Below are 20,766 nucleotides of genomic sequence, written 5' to 3'. Positions count from 1 at the left end.
GCGAATATCAGCATAAGGCGTGCGCCACAGAACACGTTCTGCACCTATGAATCTTTTTTCACCCGCTAATTAAATGACATGGTTCGCTCGTGCGTTTTCATCTTATCATTAGAACGCGCGGCACGCACGCGCGCGTGCACACACGCACACGCACACACACACACACACACCGCTTGTTATATGAGAACAATAAAGTATATCTGTCCTTAGGAATCACCTTCAGACAAGCCTTCAGAATGGGGGTCCCACAATATCTCCCCCTCGCGGTGAAGGACGCAGCCCAGCCCAGCGCGAGGAGGAGCCTCGCATCCACGGGGGAGTAGGAACCTCGCTCTACGTCACCGCGGGATGGCTCGCCGTGGTTGATCCGGGGAAAAACCTCGCTGGAGGCAATAAAGATACCGTGTCCAAGTGTGCAGCTATAATCAGCTCAGCGTGCACAGTAGTCTGTAAGCGTTCGTATACGAATATTCTGCCTCTTTCTCTATCTTGGTAGCTCGCGGTCGTGGATTTGCGCGCACAGGGGTTATTTAACCAACTGGTCATGTCGATCAGGTAGCGTCGGTGCCTCGTGCGTTTCAGGTGATGCTTGATTACAACTTTAAGAGCTTTTGAGAAAGTGCCTTCGCCGCCGTGATCTTGCAACAGGTCTGTGAAGAATATCTATTAACCGAGATCAGGGCGTCAAAGGAGAACCCAGAAAAAGGAGCCGACATCAGACACACGGACAGGCAGCAGAGAACACGATCACTTCGCTTGGATTGCAAGACACACCGACACACACACAGCGTTTGGAATATTGCTAATAATACATTGCGGTTCAGTTCTGCTCTTTGGATCCTGAAATATATTGGACAAGTTCTATCACACACTGCCAACATGATGCCGGTAAGTCCATGCTACGAGCGCATATGCGAAATACGCAAGTATCTGTATGTGAGACGATTTTTCCCGCAATTAAAGTATGATTTTTGCATTATTTCTTATAGTTAGATAAACAATATACGTTGGACTAATAAATGTAGCTGAAATAAGCGAGTTCTTGTGTCATGTAAGTTTTCCCAGTGTGCTGTTGCCATTACCTGCACCAAGTAACGCGTGCGTAAAATTGTGGTCCCACCATTCTTGACACGATGGTAAACGGAAGTCGAGAAGGGATACATTGTGGTACAATGTGTTCATCCAGATTCGATGGCCACTTATGGACTAGGCAGTGCGGAAAACTAAATACTAAAGGTCGCCGTGCATGTTGATTCAAATTTATGCAGAGTGCCATATGGTCGGTGTTGGAGGATGCCATGGTGCGTGCTGCACAGGTAAATAAACCAAGCAACCCCTAGCAACAAATGTTTACACCTTTAATTGTGTGTGCAAAAACACCGATTCCTTATTGCTCGGCGAGACACTGATGAAACGCACGGGAAAAGCGTGATGGGGACAAGAAAACATTTGCTCACGTATTTGCTGTTGCTACAGCAACTGGCAGTATTTAGTTTTGTTGTATAACCAATTTTAGCTTTCCATTTTCCGTGGCTGCGCGGGCTGAATAGACGGCATGCCTCATCCGAGAAGCCTCGTGTTTGCGATATATGGTCGTCTGCATAGCTGCATGGTAACGCCTCGTGCGGAACGCCCCCGAAGTGTGTCATAATAGACCCTCGCGCTGTCAAGCCGAAGCCATTGGGTACACAGCGGTCTGCACTTCATCGAGATTGGTTCCAATAACGGGGAAACCTCCACAGCACAGTGTAGTTTATATTTGTAGAAAATATACATTAGTTCGTGCATTATCTTTGCTTTTCATTCCTGTGTTGGTAAAGCGTTTTTAGAGAGTGGTTCGACTACCCTTAAGGCCCTAGCCTATAGTAAGCGCCACCTGTAATAGCTTAAATTAGTAGTTTTAAGGACACCCGCACTGTGCATTTGCGCAATTTCCCTGCTTTAGCACATCCGATTCGAATCAAGTTACTAATACCACCCTGCGCTGAGTCGGGTGCGTGTGAGCACGAGCAAACACGAGCCAGAAGCGTTAGACTGAATATCATTGCTTGTATGAATACCTGATCACGACAATTCTGACGCATTAAAACTGTCATGTGTAATCAGTATCGGCATATGTATGTGACATAACATCATAATGTAGTTATAAACATTGCGCCAGATTAACTCCTAGGACCCAAAACTTTGCAATAACGCCCTGTACTGCGGAGCAACACGGGGAGGATGGCGGCGGTGGGGGGGCAGCTCAGCTAAATTCCAGCGTTCAAATAACCCCTCACCAAAATGCAAATAGAGGCATTAGTCTCGATATAGCAGGCCTGCGCGGGATGTACCGCAGAAATCTGCTTGTTTTACGCTGTACTCGTATGCGTGTAACTTTGCTGAATTTGCCATTAAGGCAATACACGAGTACTGTGTATTGTCCACGGTTTTCTTTTTTAACTTCAACGCCTTGCTGTTTTTAAAAGGTTGTCGAATTCCTGCCACGGGTACAATGACTTTCCATAATTAGCCAGGCCGACACGCGGGGACATGTGTGGCCGTGATCTCGCAGTCTGGGCTGGAAATCAAGTATCGGGATTGACAGTCGGGATGTAGAAGTTAGACTGCTCCCAAAATGGAAACGCGCTATGAACCACAACGGACTATAGTTAAAACATTGGGAGGGGGTGCAGAGAGTCAGCTTGCATTTGATATGTTGTCATTTCAAGACTGCATCGGTCAGCGGTATTTAGCTGGTGTATGGTGTGCTCCTTTCCCACTGTGCTGTTGTACCGAGCCAGTGTTTACGTTCATCCGGGAAGAGGAAAACATTGTTTAATCTTGAAATTAGTCTTTGTGACCAAAGTCATGATGTCACGAGAAAGCAGAACTGGGGGTTTCCCCCGCCCGAGTTTGACATTAGAAGACTACGTGCTATTGTTTAAACGGAAGACATTGTTTTAAAATGCTTTTGCGGTGTCGATGCATTATTTGTAGTTCCCTAGAGGAACAGAACAGCTGGGGCTTTGCTGGTCAAGGAGAGATGTCGCTTGCCCTTTCGTTATCCCGGGCGGCTCCCCGCGAGATGGGCGCGCTCAGTGCGACCCTAAATCGTTTAATTCAATAAGCTCGAGCTGTCCGGTGAATGGATGTGTCGCGCGGAAGACTGGTGAAACGGCATTAGTCTGTCGTAACTTAGTTCTCGAAGCCACTTTGGCTCGCAGCCTAGTGATCAGGAACCGTTCATTTCACGCGCTGCCAGCTGAGGCTTCTGCTAGTCAAGCTACTGCGGCAAACAGGTTACCATAGTTACTGTTGCCAAGATCACGACTGACACAACAACACTGACAGTGTGCGGGGCAGTCTTTTTGTGCTGCTGTGGCTCTCACGCCTAGACGTGGAATAAATTGTTAGCTCTAGTTCACGTGTCACGCGTAGAATGAAGGTTTTTGCTCCATCTGAATGGAGTTCTAGAACTCTTATGAGCGGTAACGTGGCTGTTCTCCAAATAAGATCCAGAATCATTCTAGACTGCCGGAACATTCTAGAACTGGGTATGTCTCACAATGTTTTCGGTCTGTCTGTCTCTCTGTCTCTGTCTCTGTCTCTCTCTCTCTCTCTCTCTCTCTCTCTCTGAGGGTAGACCTTAAGGTCAGCGGTATACAAGGGTAAGCCCCCAGCCTTACGTCACGTGACTCACACTGTGCATCCGTTCAGTGTGGTACACCATATGTTCAGGTCTGTGGTGACACACAAACCAACTGCAGACATTCTACTCAATCCAGCTCTGCCTCTTCAGTGATTTAAATGAACTCAAAGTAACACTCATGTGTGGCATAACCAAAATGGCCAGCTAGACACCCTCTTCTAAAAACCCAGAAAGAAATGCTGCACCTGCCAGAGCAATTGTTCTTTTGAAGCCTGTATGACAGACACTCATTTGTTATTAGGCTGAATTATTGATGGCTTACGTGTTTGGTTACTATTCATGTAGCTGTAGTGTGCAGCTTCGTTCTCATAGTAGACTGCTTTACCACTCTCTCGAAAAAGATTCCCAGTTTCCATAAGGAACTTTTCAAATGGACCCACCAGAGGCAACGTGAGAGAACTTTGGAATATTTTCTTCACATTACCCAGTGGACAGTGAGGACTGTGACCTTCTGCTATATTGCTGAAGTCCAATAATGCAGTGGTGATTAAACAGTTTGTATACTGGGTACACCTAATCAGTGCGATTTCTTTCTCTTCAATAAACTAAACTGCTTTGGGCTGCGATGGCGAACTGAGTGAGATTAATCAAAGCCTGATTAAGAAAGTGGATTGTAATCTGATGTGTGGGTGAGTGCAGATTACTACTAATGGCCTTTGGCAGTAAAGGGTTTGTTTTTCTACCCCTACCCGGTTTTGCCTTTTATGGTTAATTGGTGCAAATGTTCCCTTGGAGCTAATGACCTCATATCCTGGTTCCTAATCCCAAATTTGCTTGACAGCAAAGAGACTATCGTCAGCCATTGGTCGTGTTGCATCTGAATGGACATTTTGCCGTGCAACTTTAGGGTTCCATAACGGTCCACAGAATCTGCGTGTGCATGTGTATAAGTGAGCAAGTGTTTATCTGTGTGTGTGTGTGTGTGTGTCCATGTTGTCTCAAACAAATGCTAATAAACAGTGACCTTAAAGTAGAAACAGGGCCCTTTAACTTAAATTAAGCAGAGAAGGAAAAGAACATCTTGAACATACTTTCATAGTATGTTTGTAGATAAACTCTTCCTGTAAATATTCACAGTAAGTCACAGGGCCTGACGGCCGACTTCCTCAAGGAAGGACCCATGCTTGAGCTTTGACTATTCAAACACGCCTTGTCTCCTAATTTACCAGGGGTCACTGTGTCAACAGTGTCCTGTAACACCTGTGTCCTGGCTTAGTGCAATGTCCTGTTGCCATGTGGTTTGAACGTCCCATGTCCGTGCCTGTTTCACAAGAAAACGAGCCATAGCAGCAGGTTTATTTTTCATGTAATGAAAAAATCTACTATTGCTACATTTAGAAAGGATGCAGATCTAAGCTGAATTAGAAAGACAGAGCTTGAGAGTCCTTATTCCCAGTTATTGTAGTTCCTGTACACCACCGGTGCTCTCTGCTTTGATGTTTCGTTGACTCACTGCTTCCTTTCGCTCCCCCACTGCGTTCCCTGCAGCTTCAGTTCTTGTTACAGGCCTATTGGAGGAAAGACCTCGTGGGCACAGCAGAATGCCCCTCAGGCCTCTCGCCTGCCAGGCAGTTCGTCCTGGCTCGCTTTCTGCATTCCTGGAACTTCATGCAGCACTGGAAGTCTTGGCTAGGTTCTGAGGTGCCGGGGAGATCCACGTGGTCTCTATGGCCATGTCCTACTTACACCTGTCAGTCAGGAGGATGTGTGCAAACTAAACTAGGCACACACACACACACACTTGTGTGGACCGGTACAGTCAAAGGAAAATTTGTCTCCTTGATGTGGCATGCCAGTATTCCCTCCCTCAATTATGAATATCAGCGGAGCTCAGCGGAATTTTGGGAATGCTGCCAAAGATTGTTTAAGGTACACTGCCGCTTGTATTCTAAAGCACAGAGCCCGAGAGCTAAAGTGTGGGGATGAAAGCTGAACCTTCTCCCTCTGTTTCTCAAATGGTCTTTTTTTTTTTCTCTGTCTGCTGCACTTCGGTGACTGAGAGTGTTCCGGAAACACTGACCAGGCAGAGGCATTGTGGGTTTAGAACTAGACCAGCCATTTGGCTCATGTACTACAGGTCAACCACCAAAGCACATTCAACTCCTCATGTCCTGTTTCAGTACACTAGCCCATCGACGGCGTGTATTTGTATGACCATACGTTGTTATTGTTGTTTTCTGTTTTTGATTCTGCTAGATGCAGACATCACTACAGCATGCAACATACCCCTAAGCCCAGTGTCTGCAGTACAAGAGGGTATTTGTATATGGAGCCATGGCCAGGGCCCAGGGGTAGGCGCGTACGTGTGTGCGTGCCTGTGTGTAACAACAAAAAGCCCCTTAGATCCATAGCTGCCCATGCGAACCAGCTAATGTCCTCTGTGGGAGGTCATAGAGGTTGGGTCACTTTGTTTCAGAACACTTCAACTGCATTTAAAGATGATGTGAAGTTTTGATAGTGTATTGGACCCATTGTTGTCCCAAACGCTTAATTACTGAAGCCTCCCCCCCCCCCCCCAGCCTAAACGCTGCACTTTTATTGGTAGAGCCAGCATCACTTTCAACACTCTCTCTAATGTTGAAGCTGATGGTATCTCTGCTCCGCTGACTGGTCTGTTATCTGTTCTCAGTGTGAGAAGGCTTAAAGCTCTGTGTTGACCGTTTCGTCTGAAAGGCTTTATGCGTTTGTTCAGTCAAAGCTGTTCTGGCCAGGCTAACTAACAGAATGGAGCAAAATGTCTCTTGCTTGTCCAGGGAAATGTGCGATGGACAGGTAGTCCTACATTTATGCAGAGGAGGAATAAAGAAAGACACTCTCTTTCTTTTTCTCCCACACATTCATTCTCTCTCACTCTTCCCCTCTCTCTCTTTCTGTCTCTCTATCATATCTATTTTGGTGTCTTTGTCTTCGTCTCTCTCCCCCCCCGTCATATCTATTTTGGTGTCTTTGTCTTCGTCTCACCTCTCCCTTACACCCCCCCCCCCCCCCCCGCTCTCTCTCTCTTTCCCATGCTCTTGTTCTGTGTATCACTCAGGTAAAGCAGTATGGAGCAGTACACTCTGCCTCGGCCCATCTGCTTCAGCTCGCTTCCTTCGCACCCAATCAGTGGCGATAATAACTCTGCCTGCAGCGCTCGCGCGAGCCAACGGGAAGCACGACGCGCTGATATCTTTGTCGCCCGGCAACAGCTTTTGCCTCCACTGCACAGCATTTCACATAAATTGATTTTACAGGAAATTATTGAGGTATTTTTTCAAAGCCCAAGAATAAATGCCCCCTCAACCAAACAAGCAAACAAAATCCTGTCCAGTTAGATCATTACGAATCACAAAGGGAATTCTAAGATGCCCTGAACCTGCTCCACACTTCATTGAATTGCTGTGTCATAGTTGCCACCTGCCCTCACTGTACGGGATCAACAACAAGCTCAGCCTTGCCTCGGGTGACAGATCCCCCCCAACAAACGCCGGTCTAGATTTTTATTTTCGGACCTCAAGCTTCTCGTGGCCAAGCGAGAGACGCACCTTGTTCTCAGCCTGAGCGGTACTGCTTTGAGAAACGCAGCATGACCTCGTCCACCGCCTTTGGGTACCATTTTCACATGCATTTCATCAGCTCGTGGATCCTGCTCTGTCCCGCTCTTTGGTGTCCCACTCTGGCCCTCACACAGATAGCGATTAATTAATTTTTCTCTGGCTTTAACGGCATTTACCCAGCAGCTGAAGAACTTTGCTGTGAAACCAAAAGGTAAGGGATTTGATCCTGGCAATCTGCATCCTGTCCCCACCCCTGTAGGGAGAGGAGGGGCTTAACTTGTGAGAGGGCATTGGCTTGGCATCCGCACACTGGCAGCCAGCCATCTCAAACCAACGCTCACAGCTGAACTGGTAGAGAATATGTACAATGGAAATAAGATGTTTGGAAGAATGTCTGGGTTATACACTTTTCTTTCTTTGTGTGTGTGCTTGTGTGTGGATGCGGTTGCAACAGATGTTTCTGACCGTGTACCTCAGCAACAATGACAAGCACTTCACGGAGGTGCCTGTTACCCCGGAGACACTGTGTCGGGACGTAGTGGACCTGTGCAAGGAGCCTGGAGAGGTGGACTGCTACTTGGCGGAGACCTGGAGGGGCTCGGGTGAGGGACAGCACGACTGTGCCCGCGCAGGTCTCGGGATGAGACTGCTGGCGTTAGCCACTAAGCTGAGTGCCCCACAGGGCAGGTGTTAAAGGGCATAGTCCCTGCAGAGCTGTAGCAATTGCTGCGGGACTGTACCTCTTCTCTGATTGGTTGCCGCTTCCTCCAGCAGAGCGTGTGATTGGCGACAGCGAGAGGATGATTGAGGTGCTGCAGCGCTGGGGGCAGCAGAGGGCTGAGGTTCGATTCTTCATCCGCCACGACCAAGAGCCCAGCCATGAGACAGGTGAGAGTGAGAGAGAGTGAGAGAGAGTGAGAGAGAGTGAGAGAGAGTGAGAGAGAGAGAGAGAGAATGTATTAAATCCAACTTTACGCTTCAACAGACTGCCAAAGAATCTTTACTGACTGTGCCCTTTTGGCAATGGCTGGGATTAGTCAATGCCCATAATAGTAGCTTGCTTTCATCTGTCTGTGTCATGGGCATGTTTCATTGTAAGAGTGACTGACTGACACATGAAAAGCAAGGCTCTCAGCGAGCATCACTGGACATTTCTCAATGGCAGGTTAGTCACCCATTCAGTGAGGTCTCATCTACCACGCAGACCACAAATACGGGCTGGTTGTGATTGTGTTGGCACTCGAGGTGCTGAGGGTGGAGGTCGGAAGAGGACAAGGGTGGCTGGGAGGTGGGTGTGCTGGTAGGGCGATGCAGTAGACAGGTGGAGACTTGAGAACTTCAGGACTGTGTCTTTCTCTGTGTATACTACAGCATCCATATGACAAACAAACAAACAAACATGAACCCATGTAGACTAATACATATTTGCGCGCACGCAGACACACACACACACACACACACACACACTCACTTAAAAGTCATGTCCTCATACTACCCAGTATCTGAGGCCCAACGCAGGCCCAGCACGTGTGTGTGTGTGCGCGCGCGTGTCAGCTCACACCATATTCCGAAAATTCTGAATACAGATGAAGGCCTCTGGGTTTTTTAGGCTTTAAAGATAAAGAATGGCCCTTTTGAAACCTAAATCCAAAAACCACTACAGTTATCGTACACCTTGTGGTTCAGTGGCCTTAACTTTAGCTCAGGTCATAAATGGCTGAGATTCATACAGCAAAGTTTTTAATGGCCAACCTTTGCAGTTTCACTAATTAAAAATGTGAATGCCTTGCTGTGCAAAGTTTAAAGGCCCGCACTCCAGCTCTGGGACGACCTTGTGCACGCGTGAGCGCAGTGTTAGGTTTCCACAAGACAAAGCCCTGCTGTTACACAACAGCAAAAGCGCTACCACTCATGTGGCACTAAGACATGCACTTCAGTTGCTTTTTTTTCCCCCTTATATACACAACTATAAACAATTACAGTAACCGTGGCTCCTGCTCTAGCCTCTGCATACATTCAGGCGCTGCGCTAATCTTCGGTATTGTGTAACCAGTAAATCTCTGATTAGCCTGTGAGCCACTGAGCAGTAACGACCGTGTCAGGATTTATTTATTAATGTCCGTGCCCTTTTGTAGTCGGTTTATGTAGCAACCCAAATTAGCAGGTGCGCTAACCATGCTGGCGGGGGAGTTATGGAAAATCCACAGGGCCTGACCCGCACCGGCAGTGGCGGTGGTGTAGTTTGAGTAGTGTAGGCTCCTGCAGGTGCAGTGAGCGGGGAAAACGAGGGGCACGACCAACGACGGGACAAAAAGCTCATTTTAAGAAGATGCGACCAGTCGTATCCTGTATATGTTTGCGAGTTTAAACCATGCCTTTTCCCAGGGCTGGAGCAGAGGTGATTGTGAGACTGTATGGGGGGACTCCAGTAAACTTTGGGCTGGAGTTCTCCTCCGTAGGTGGAGATGTAACCAGCGAGCAGGAGGAGTGCAAGATTTGTTACAGAGAAAAACGGGCAAGTGTGGGAGTATAAATGGGTAGGAATGGGTGGAGGTTCAGGTGTGGTCTTTCCCCCGAATATTATTTATTCCATAACTCCATTTATAGTATGTGTCCTGTCAGTTGTTATTAATCCAACAAACTGGTGACAAATTTCCTTACCAACACAATCTCTGACCTCTTATGTTTGCGTCCGTCTCTCTTTCTAACACTGCATTATGGAATCATTGCCAGTTCATGCGCTGTGGGAAAGAGTTTCTGACATATCAAGTAACAGCAAGCTCATTCTGAGAGTCATTACTGTCGTCATTTATGAAACTCTGTGTGTGTCTAGGGGGACCCAGAGACCTTTTGGTGAACAGGAATACAGTGAAAGTGAGCGCCGAGAGGCACCTTGAGAATGGAGTGAGTCTGAAACCACACAGGCCACTGACGGTGGGAGTGAACAGTTAATGCTGAGGTCCATGTAGCCCTGCCGTAAATGACATCCCATTGGAATTCAGCACCTACTGCCTAGTGTTGTGTGACTCCCGTGACCAGGAAAGGCTTTCTTCAAGACACTTTGTTGGCTTGTTTGTTCAGATGGTTCTGCCTCGCATGGACATCACACTGACGGAACTCCAGGAGATGGCGTCACGGCAACAGCAGCAGATAAATGCCCAGCAGCAGTTGCTGGCTTCTAAGGTGCTCTTCCTGTCTTAAAATGTTCCACAATTTTACTAAAAATATCATTTCTGAAATGTGTACTTGGGTTTTGAGATGGTTTAGTCACTCTGCTGAAAGTGTTGCATGAAATTTCGTACTTTAAGTTCACTTTGTCTCTAAACTTTAACGGAACAATTTCAATTGCCCCTTCAGTGCTGGAACTCCTGTGCCAGGTTGAAAAATATTGCTTATTGCACCTTTCTCGTCGCAACCTCACTACTGTTTTGTTTTTGTTTTTTTAAGTTAGTTGGTTTGTTCATATTGCAGGAGCAGCGGCTGCGGTTCCTGCAGCAGCAGGATGAGCGGCAGCGTCAACGGCAGGCCTGCGAGCAGGAACGCCTGCGTGCGCTGCGGGACAACGCGGAGGCCCAGGAGGCCAAGCTGAGGCGGGTGCGCGCCCTCAAGGGCCAGGTGGAGCAGAAGCGACTGGGCAACAGCAAGCTGGGTCAGAACCTGCAGCACTTCGGCGGGAGGGGGTGGGGGAGCTTACCTGTTACATCCAGATTCAGGAGAAGCAGTCTTTTTATCGGGTACTTTAGTATGCAGGACTGGCTTGATGCAAAACACTTGATGGCTCTATTTTCACTGCACTGATACAGCAGTAATGGCTATAGTAATAGGACTGATGAGCAGCTAATAAGCCACAGCAAATGATCACGGAAATGGAGTTCAGAGCTAATGAACTGAAGAGAGAAAGTTTCCTCCAACACACACACACTCACGCGCTTTTTCACTTCCTCATTTTACTTCTCGCTCGCGCTCTCTCATCTTTTTCACTTCCTCATTTTACTTTTTACTCTCTCTCTCTCTCTCTCTCTCTCTCTCTCTCTCTCTCTCTCTCTCTCTCTCTCTCTCTCTCTCTCTCTCTCTCTCTCTCTCTCTCTCTCTCTCTCTCTCTCTCTCTCTCTCTCTCTCTCTCTCTCTCTCTCTCTCTCTCTCTCTCTCTCTCTCTCTCTCTCTCTCTCTCTGTGTGTGTGTCTGTGTGTCCGTTCCCTGGTTGGTTGGTGCAGTGGAAGAGATAGAGCAGATGAACGGCCTGTTCCAGCAGAAACAGCGGGAACTGTTGGGGGCCGTGTCACGGGTGGAGGAGCTGAGCAGACAGTTGGAGCTGCTGCGCGGGGCAGCACGTCTAGACAACGACGCCTCACACAGCTCGGCCGGGGAGCTCGAGCACCTCTACAAAGAGCTACAGGTGCTGTCTTTCCCCACCCCTTCTCCGCCCACCCTATCGAAGAGCCTCGGCCATTCTCCACCCACGCTGTCCATCCACTTATTTACTTCCTCACTAGCACCTGTGTTCTCATCCTCCTTCATCCCAGCTGAAATCCTTCCTCTTCTTCGGGGAGCCATTTCTGGTAACCTATGTATACTAATAGACAAATAATGCACCAAAACCAAACCACAACCTTCACTTCAGTAACCCAAAGGAAATCTTTTGGCTTTTTACATTTTTGAAAATAAATCTAAAACATTTTGTGTTTTGTTCCCCACAGTCATTAAAATCTTAATGTTTTCTTACACTGGGGCCCCACAAACAGCTAAATGAACGCACCCCCGCACGCACAAACGTATGCACGCACGCACGCAGGGCCAGTAACAGTGGCTCCCCTTCCCTCCATACATCCCGCAGCTGAGGAACAAGCTGAACGAGGAGCAGAGCGTGCGGCTGCAGCAGCAGAGGGAGAACCTGGGTCAGCGCACACAGGAGGTGGCCAGCATGGAGCGCCGCGTGGCTGAGCTCCGTGAACGCCTCTGCAGGAAGAAGGCTGCGCTCCAGCAGAAAGAGAACCTGCCCGTAAGTGATGACCCCTCGCCTGCCACTATGTTCTACTGCCCAGCACAGGAAGGGGTAAAGGGGGAGGAGTTGGTGCAGGGGAAGCTCTGTCCTGACTGGCTGTGATCGCATAATGTTGAGCGTAAATTCACATATCTTCTTTCTCTCTCTCACATCCCACCTTCAGCAGCCAGCAGAGGGTCAAGGTTCACACCCTCCCATCATCCCAGCCCGGGTTGCCGCTGTTGGTCCATACATCCAGACTGCCCCACCTCTTCCTCCGAGGCAAGAGGTGGTGGTGAAGCCAGCCTACCCGGATGGGACTGCCACTCTGCCCAAACCACTCGCCAAGCCCTCTGGTACTCGAGCAGCTCTCTTCTCCCTTAGTTTTTTACACACACACACACACACACACACACACACACACAATGCTGTTCTGTAAGATATGCCAAATAAGCTGACAATATGGCCTTTGTGCCAGTGTTTGCTCTGATTCAGGTATAACCGTAAGCCATGCTGCAGGACTCTAAATGAAGGACAGTCATGCAGAGAATTTAATAGTTAGTGTATCCATCTGTATGAGTTATTTGCCACAACCGTGTGAGAGTGAGTGGTACTACAGTAAATCAGACCCCTCCCTCATTTACCTACAGCCCCTCCCAATCCTCCACCCCCCAGGTCTTGGTCTCCAGGCAGGTAAAATCTCCAAGACATCTGATTGGTGCCCCGGTGTTGAAGTCAGCACTGTGGGTGGGTCCCAGCATGGCCACTCCTCTACTCTTCCACGTATGAGCACCCATGGATCAACAGAGAAAGGTGCCTCCTTGTGGTCACTCACACACACTCCAAAACATAATTTTAGCATTCTCACAGGAGTCTTCACAAAACAAATTTTCTTCAGCTGAATGTATGACTGAGGTCGAGTATCCAATGCCTCTTTCACCTCTTTCGACTGACCTTTTTAAAATTCTCTTTATATCAACAAAGTGATCTTGTTTCATAAAACACTCCTCCATGCATTTCTATAACCAAACGCTGCACTGCTGTTTCTATCTTTGCCCTCCTCCTCCCTCCGCTGAGCCTAGAGCTCAGGCCCATGTTGGCATGCGAGCACAATGTTGCAGTAGGACATGAAGAGAGTCCCTAGACCACACCCGGACCCATCTGCTTACGGATCGAGTCCACTCTGTGCACCGCTGTCATGCTGAGATGTTGGCCTGAAGTGGGCACGCTCCTGTTAGTGCAGCCGGAACGTTGGTGCGTGCGCGGGTCGGTTGTCTGTGAGGCTAACGGGGTTTCCACCGTCTGCTTTAGACCCGCAGGCAGATTCGATGCAGCCACCTCTTCCTTTACGGAAGAACCAGAGCAGCGATGACCTCTTGAGGGATGGCCAGGTACTGCATGCGCGTGCGCGCGCGCACACACACACACACATCTACCTAGTTTTGGTGTAAAAAAATATTCTGAGAATTGAGTGAATCTTAAATGAGTTAATTTTGGTTCCAGAAGTTAGCTAGTTAGTTAGCTAGTTAGTTAGCTAGTTAGTTAGCATTTCTAATGATTTCTGAGTAATTGTTCGTTTTTTTACCCTGCATTCAAGCAAAATGTAACCACTCGGCTCAGTAAAACATATCTCAGATATTCACTCCTTGCAGTTTATATAGCGGGCCATTATAGCTCCTCAATTGCTGACATATCCCTAGTAAGTGATCTTACTGAAAACAAGGGAACAGTAAGAGTGAAAGCAGTTGGTTTTCATGTATAGTTACAAGTGTGTATATCTCCATCCAGTGTGCAGGCAAGGTGCCTCCTCCAGTCCCGAGCAAACCCAAACCAGTCATGGCATCTCAGTCTGGCTATGGTAAACCCTCCTTTTCCACGGGCACCTTCCCGGGCAAGGCCAGACCTGCCCCCCAGCTTCCTCCGCCCCCAGCCCGCAGCCAGAGGCCACCAATGCCCGCCCCCCACCATGGCAATGCCCCCAAGGCTGACACCCTGCCGGCTGCTACCGTGCGCCCTTTCAGTGTGGAGAGCGGCACAGGGAAAGGAGCAGCCACACCCCCCACCCTCCACAAGCCGCAGACGCTTGCAGCCAGCTCCATCTACTCTATGTACACACAGCACAGCTCGTTGGCCAAAGGCTACCAGGGCCAAAGCACACTCACCCGTTCTCAGCCCCGCTGTGAGTACTGCCACCATCACTACTTGCTTAAAGATCTAATAAGGGCTGCTACATTCACAGTTAAAGATACAGTCAGTGACAGAGACTTAGATATGATCAGTAATAAGTGCTGTTATATAACACACGTATGCATAGACTAGACATACTGACTGCTGCTTTCATCTTTAACTCAGTTACAATATCTGCTGTTACAAGTCATGCTCAAGCAGTGTTAAACATCTATTAGTAACTATACCATATAGTTAAACATAAAAGTAAAGATACATTTAGTACTGCAGTTATACTCCCATGAAACCATACTGCTATGGCTGCTGTAGTTTCATACATTATGGCAGACACAGCAACATTTCAGTGGCTGCCAAAATAGTTTGAGAAGCAGGCTGGATATTCCCATCGAGGCTGCGGTAATGTCACAACATAAAATCATTAGTGTAACTTGTGCTCAACCTCACAGCCCAGAGTTGCAGAGAGGGTGGAAACGGTGGCAGAGTAAGCAAAACAGAAGAAGAAACAGAATGACCGAGACTGGGAGGGGAGGGGGAAGCAATATGTAGACAGGGAGAGAACGACAGCACTGACTGTCCTCTTATGAAGACTACATGATCTCTGGTTTGCATAATATTAAAATGATGAGATGGATAGCACAGGGATAAAAGCACAAACAAAAGCATGTGGACACTAACACAATGGGAAGCATTATGCAAACTCAATCCTCCAGCTCTAACACACTCTGACACCGTTATATTACATATTACATCTACAACACATCATAACCATGTCTTTTTGCATACTAATGTACGCATATAGCAGTATGCATCGATATAATATGCATTCTGTTGTATGCGAACAGACATTTGCCAGTATTTACTCTGAATGAAGCTGAAATTTAATTGGCATTTGTTAGAGATGTGCATATACAGCATGGGACGCTGTTTATTAGCGTGCTGTTGGTTTCTACCTCTTGCTCATCATGTCCCCCCTCCCCCGAGGTGTGTCATGGATAAAAGGGGGCGTGGCACTGAACAAGGACAATGGATAGAAGGACACATACAACTGAAGTATCACTATTAATGATTTACTATGATTAATTCTATATGTACTAGATTATGACATAAATACAAATGAGTATAAAGTGTAAGAAATGCTGTCAATAGCTTAAGTCTGTAATGGGCTACATGGTTCTTTTGGTTCATGAAACGTCTGAAGGGATTATGTTCCTGTTATTGCCAAAGAAGGTTAACTGACATATACATGCATCTATACAGAGCAGTGATACCAGCATGTTATCTAACATCCACCAAACAAACCGTACATAATTTAAAGAGCCTCATGCGCATGGCTCCCGCAATTAACAAAACACTTCTGGTTGGGTGGCGTTATGCTCAAAACCCCATCCTCTGTGAGGCTGATTGGCTGCTGCGCTCATCCACCTAACACCAGCGACACAGCTATTGGTCAGAGCGTGGCTTGTTATAAAAGTAATGATGGATAGGTGAAGAGAGAACAAAAACCACAACCACAAATACATGTGTGCCACTCATGCTCGTAACACTCTCGCTCGTTCATTTACAGTGTATGGAAAGCCAGTCATCCCATCTACTGCAGGGCACCACTCCCATTCGCAGGACGGTAGCCAAACCGAGGCCGACCAGGTGGACCAGGGTGCAGCCGTGGCCCCAACTAGCGGCAGCAGGGGGGAGGGTCCGGAGGCGGAGCGCACACCCCGCCCCCTCAGCCCCACCAAGCTGCTGCCGTTCCTGTCGCACATGCACCGCCTGCAGAGCGACGCGGAGCTGGAGGCCCTGCGCAAGCGTCTGCACCATGCACCCCGCCCGCTCAAGAAGCGCAGTTCCATCACTGAGCCCGAGGGCCCTGCAGGCCCCAACATCCAGAAACTGCTCTACCAGAAGACCACGCTGGCTGCCATGGAGACAGGCGAGGAGGCAGAGGGGCGGGCAAGGGGCGGGGCCCCAAATGACCTACCTATCGGGAGGGACTGTGGGGGGGAGGAGGAAGAGGAGGAGGAAGAGCACACTCCACCTCCGCTCAGACCACGCAGGCCTGCCCCGGACGACAGCGGGAGGCAGAGGGTGGAGGAGCGTGAGAAGGAGGCAACTGACCCCCCCCCACCCGAATCATACGTCGATGAATACCCGCCTTACCCCCCACCACCGTACCCCACCACAGCTGACCAGGATGGGCTTGGTGAGGAGGGCAGCACCATGAAGGCACCAGAGATCACCGGCCAGGTCACGCTGCCTCCGGTATGTACGGTTTCCCACGCTGTTCCTCCAGAGTTATCCTCCACTAACTTCTCCTGCACTAACAGAGCAGTACCCACTGACAGGCTCAGAGCAGATGAGAGCAGGGATGTGAGCTGTCTAAACATCCCTAAGATTGAATCTGAACACCCTGCTCTGGGGCAGAGCACAGCAGTTTAGGGTTTTCCCTACTCCGACCCACACCATTGCAGTTTCATTGTAAGATTGAAACCACAGTTGTGCAACACTCATATGAATTTTAGAACTTTTCTGTAACAGTTGTATGTTGTTGACAGGGGTCTATCACTCCAGTCCCTACCCCTGGGAAAGGAGCCCAGACAGAGCCCAGGGAACCATGGCTTTATGACTAAGCTGATTGGCCGCACAAGGCTTTCAACATAATGGAATTTTCTCGTGTTCCAGGTTTCTCGTAACAGCAGTGCAGTGGTTCAAGTGACATTATGGCATTGTTTGAATTCACTGAGCATTTATTGGACATCCTTAATGTACAAGTGAATTTTCACACGACGCTGATGCAGGCCGCTCTGCATTCTCGTTGGTGAAGACCAGAGAGTAAACTAGGAAATGACAGAGCGAGAGAGTCAGTTCAGCCCTGACTCAAACAAACTCATTCCTGCTCCTTCCAAGCCCGTTGCTTAGCAACTGGCCACCCTAAGAACCTAATCACTGCTCTTGGACTTGTTAAACGTTGAAGTGGTGCAGAAATGGTGACTCATGAGGCCAATTTTAATACTCTAGTTAAAAGGGTGCCTCATTATCATCCATTTGTTCCCAGATGTATTGCACAATCTCAGCTTATTGCTGTGTATGTGCAGGGTCTGCGCGTGGGGCTGGTTTATGGATTCACATGCTATAATGATCATACATCAAACTTTAATCAACCTGTGGTTAATTGCGGGGCTACAGCAGTTGATAGGCAAGCAGTGGTTTAATCAAAACGGTTTGAATTCACAAAAATGCGCTCGAGATCATGATTGATTCAGCATATCTAGAGCATCTCTCTCTACAGAAAAATCATCCACCCGCCTAGCCAAGCTTCTTTATCCTTTTTCTCTCTCCTTGCTTGCCATTCTCTCTCTCTCTCTCTCTCTCTCTCTCTCTCTCTCTCTCTCCCCCCCCCATAATGCTTCCCCTTCTCCTTCTAAAACTGTAAAATTATCTCCCTCCCCTTTTCTCTATTTCCCCCCACCCCCCGCAGGGGAAGAGGACGAACCTGCGGAAGGCGGGCTCAGAGCGGATCAAGCATGGCATGCGTGTGCGCTTCAACCCCCTGGCCCTGCTGCTTGACTCCTCGCTGGAGGGAGAGTACGACCTGGTGCAGAGGATCATATATGAGGTGAGGAAGACTAGGAAGAAGAGAATGATTGGCTCAGAGGGGTGGCACTGAACCCATCCGAATCTCATCACATTCGTCTGTGGGGGGAAAAGCACTTGACTTAACGCTTAACTAAATGAGCTGTACGGGATATTAGTTTAACGTCAATAAACCTTTATCTTTGTACATCAGCCCCTATAGAAGCTTAACAGGATTCCTTCTAATAATGGGGTAACAGTAATGTAAATCTTTAGATATACATTAACCAACCACTGTAGAAACTTCACTCAAAAATAATCACCTTGCAGGTGTTCAGGTAGTTTCTAAGGGTCATCTGGTGCTATGGACAATGGAGTGGTGGAGTATTTTTAGGTGGTGAATAGTTTTGTTCAGATGAATGTGTGTGCGCCTTCCTGGGAATGTGTGTGTGTGTGTTGTTACTGGGCAGGTGGAAGACCCCAGCATGCCCAACGATGAGGGCATCACCGCCCTCCACAACGCAGTGTGTGCTGGACACACTGAGATTGTCAAGTTCCTGGTGCAGTTTGGCGTAAATGTCAACGCTGCTGACAGTGATGGCTGGTGAGAGGAAGTGATGAAAGTGCACGCCCTCTCAGCACCAGGTCAAAGGCGTAGTTCCACCGAGTGTGGCTAATTAACCTAGAATTCATCATCTTGGTCGGTGGATTATTAATCTAGAGCCACAAAGCAAACATTGCTAACTGCAGTATAACAGCCTAAGTGAATAACACTGAATAACTAACCAATAACTAACTCTCTCTAGGACCCCCCTGCACTGTGCAGCCTCCTGTAACAGTGTGCAGGTGTGCAAGTTCCTGGTGGAGTGCGGCGCCGCCGTCTTCGCCACCACCCACAGCGACATGCAGACGGCAGCGGACAAGTGTGAGGAGCTGGAGGAAGGCTACGCTCAGTGCTCGCAGTTCCTCTACGGTGAGGAGCCTGTCCCTTCAGAAGTGCATCTGTGGGAAGAAAAACAAAACATAACAAAAAAAAACACACAAGAATTCACTTTGCAAAGTGTTTAATTCATTATATAGCTGTCAGAACAGCACCTGGTCACCACCTGGTTATGCAGATGACATTTAGCTACTTGGTTGATTAAAGCTTCTTGTTCTGTTCCACTGCCAGTCAGTGCACAAATTTGTCCTGTTGCTGTTCCCTAAATCACACCTGAGCTTGAGGTGCTCAGCATGCAGTCCTCTCTTGCTTACCTGGGGATGTGAGCAGGGGGATGGAGTACATGAGAACCGCGCATGATGGTGCCCAAATCCTCTCATCTGTAAACAAAATGACTAAAGGGCTTACGATGCATGCCGTGTCATATGTACATAACTATGTAATGTATAAAAATAACATTTGAAAAAAACTTTAATGAAAGGCGATGATTACTTAGATACATGGGTGTTTTTCTGTCATGTTCTGAGCTGCTGTGGTTTAATTTCTTTCTGTGTGCATGGCTGTGAATCGCACACAGGCGTGCAAGAGAAGATGGGCGTGATGAACAGGGGTGTGGTGTACGCGCTGTGGGACTACGAGGCGGAGAGCGCCGACGAGCTGTCGTTCCGCGAGGGCGACTGTATGACGGTCCTGAGGCGTGAAGATGGAGAGGAAACTGAGTGGTGGTGGGCGCGCTGCGGCGACAACGAGGGCTACATCCCCCGCAATCTGCTCGGGGTGAGACAACCACCGGTGTAGACTTCGGGGGGCGGGGTTGGAGCGCACCAACCTTAAACGGCCTTTTGACCAAGATAATTTCATCATTTGATATTGTTTACTAGTGCTTTTCTTTCCTTTGCAGCTGTATCTGCGGATCAAGCCCAGACAGAGGAGCTTGGCCTGAAGCTGCCCTCCAGGATTTTCCCCAATTTAGTCCCCAAACCAATGTGCCCTGAACAGTAGTGCTCGCTTCACAGTGGAAGTAACAGCTAAAGGGCAGAAAACAATCTAACAAATATCACTTTGAAGTGTTGAGTCTATACATGCTGGTGCGTGTACAAGCTTCTCTTTGCTGTATGTTTTCTTGCCCACACTGAATTTTTTTTAGATAATACAAGCTGAGGGTGGATGTTTTCTTTGGAGGTTTGTTCACCTGTTTTGTAGAAGGAGGATTTTAAGTGTTTGATATTGCCCTTCAAGGCCTTTCCTACTTTGACGCAGAAAGACTGGGCTAGTGTGAACAATGGGATCTGTGTCTATTAGGGTGATTGACAAAAATGTCATTTGTATGAATGTACAGAACTGATCACTTTTTGGTTGCTTTGTTCACCATGAAGCACCTATCAGGTTTTATGTTGATGTGTAACCTCACTGTTCCTTTGGACAAATGTAGCCTTCTCACAGGTTGTTGAGAGAGACCCACACACTGCGACAGAGAAGGTCTTTAAAGCAATGAGATCTGGTTCAGTGTTTTTCTGCCTGCAAAACGCACTGCCAACAGTAGCCATAGCTGGTCCCAATGCCCCAGGAGTATCTACAGCTAGCGCTCTCCAGTTCGTACGTGGGGTTAAACGGGCATCCAGCATTTTGTCTTAACAATAATAGACATCTGTTTACCTGTTATGTCCTCAGAAAGCAAATTGAAGCAATTTATCACAATGATTTATCACTAGGGTGCTTGCCACTACAATACCACGTTCCAATACCACCATCCCTGTTCATGACAACATTACAATTAAAATTATACTGAAATCACACCATTCTTGCTTCTTATACACAGTGCTGTTTGGACCATTTAGACAATGACATATTTTGTTAATGTTCG

The 20,766-nt window shown here is 48.0% G+C and overlaps 1 protein-coding gene and 1 long non-coding RNA gene across 6 annotated transcripts; one reads left to right on the top strand and one right to left on the bottom strand.

The window, feature by feature from the left end:
* Positions 1-382: 382 nt before the first annotated feature.
* tp53bp2b (tumor protein p53 binding protein, 2b) lies at positions 383-20,696 on the top strand. 5 transcript variants are annotated; one of them, XM_027027699.3, is made up of 19 exons: positions 383-888; positions 1,269-1,316; positions 7,682-7,829; positions 8,002-8,115; positions 10,061-10,131; positions 10,309-10,410; positions 10,699-10,876; positions 11,442-11,623; positions 12,062-12,226; positions 12,393-12,564; positions 12,884-13,021; positions 13,520-13,599; positions 13,997-14,387; positions 15,960-16,651; positions 17,868-18,005; positions 18,433-18,566; positions 18,769-18,935; positions 19,480-19,679; positions 19,804-20,696. In XM_027027699.3, the coding sequence occupies exons 1-19, from the start codon at positions 880-882 to the stop codon at positions 19,843-19,845; spliced, it is 3,171 nt and encodes a 1,056-aa protein (XP_026883500.2). In that variant the 5' UTR covers positions 383-879; the 3' UTR covers positions 19,846-20,696. The 5 variants fall into 5 exon arrangements, with proteins under 5 accessions (XP_026883500.2, XP_026883499.2, XP_026883502.2 ...); XM_027027698.3 differs by having other exon boundaries at positions 7,999-8,115; XM_027027701.3 differs by lacking the exon at positions 1,269-1,316 and having other exon boundaries at positions 7,999-8,115.
* Positions 18,828-19,482, bottom strand: LOC145653181 (uncharacterized). The gene is made up of 3 exons (XR_014119525.1): positions 19,395-19,482; positions 19,217-19,282; positions 18,828-18,964 (listed from the first exon to the last, which is right to left on the bottom strand). It is a non-coding gene; the product is annotated as an uncharacterized LOC145653181 (long non-coding RNA).
* Positions 20,697-20,766: the final 70 nt, after the last annotated feature.

This window comes from Electrophorus electricus, chromosome 23, assembly GCF_041902795.1.
Source record: "Electrophorus electricus isolate QZ-2024a chromosome 23, ASM4190279v1, whole genome shotgun sequence".
NCBI lineage: Eukaryota > Metazoa > Chordata > Actinopteri > Gymnotiformes > Gymnotidae > Electrophorus > Electrophorus electricus.
This window is presented reverse-complemented; position numbering and strand designations above follow the sequence as displayed.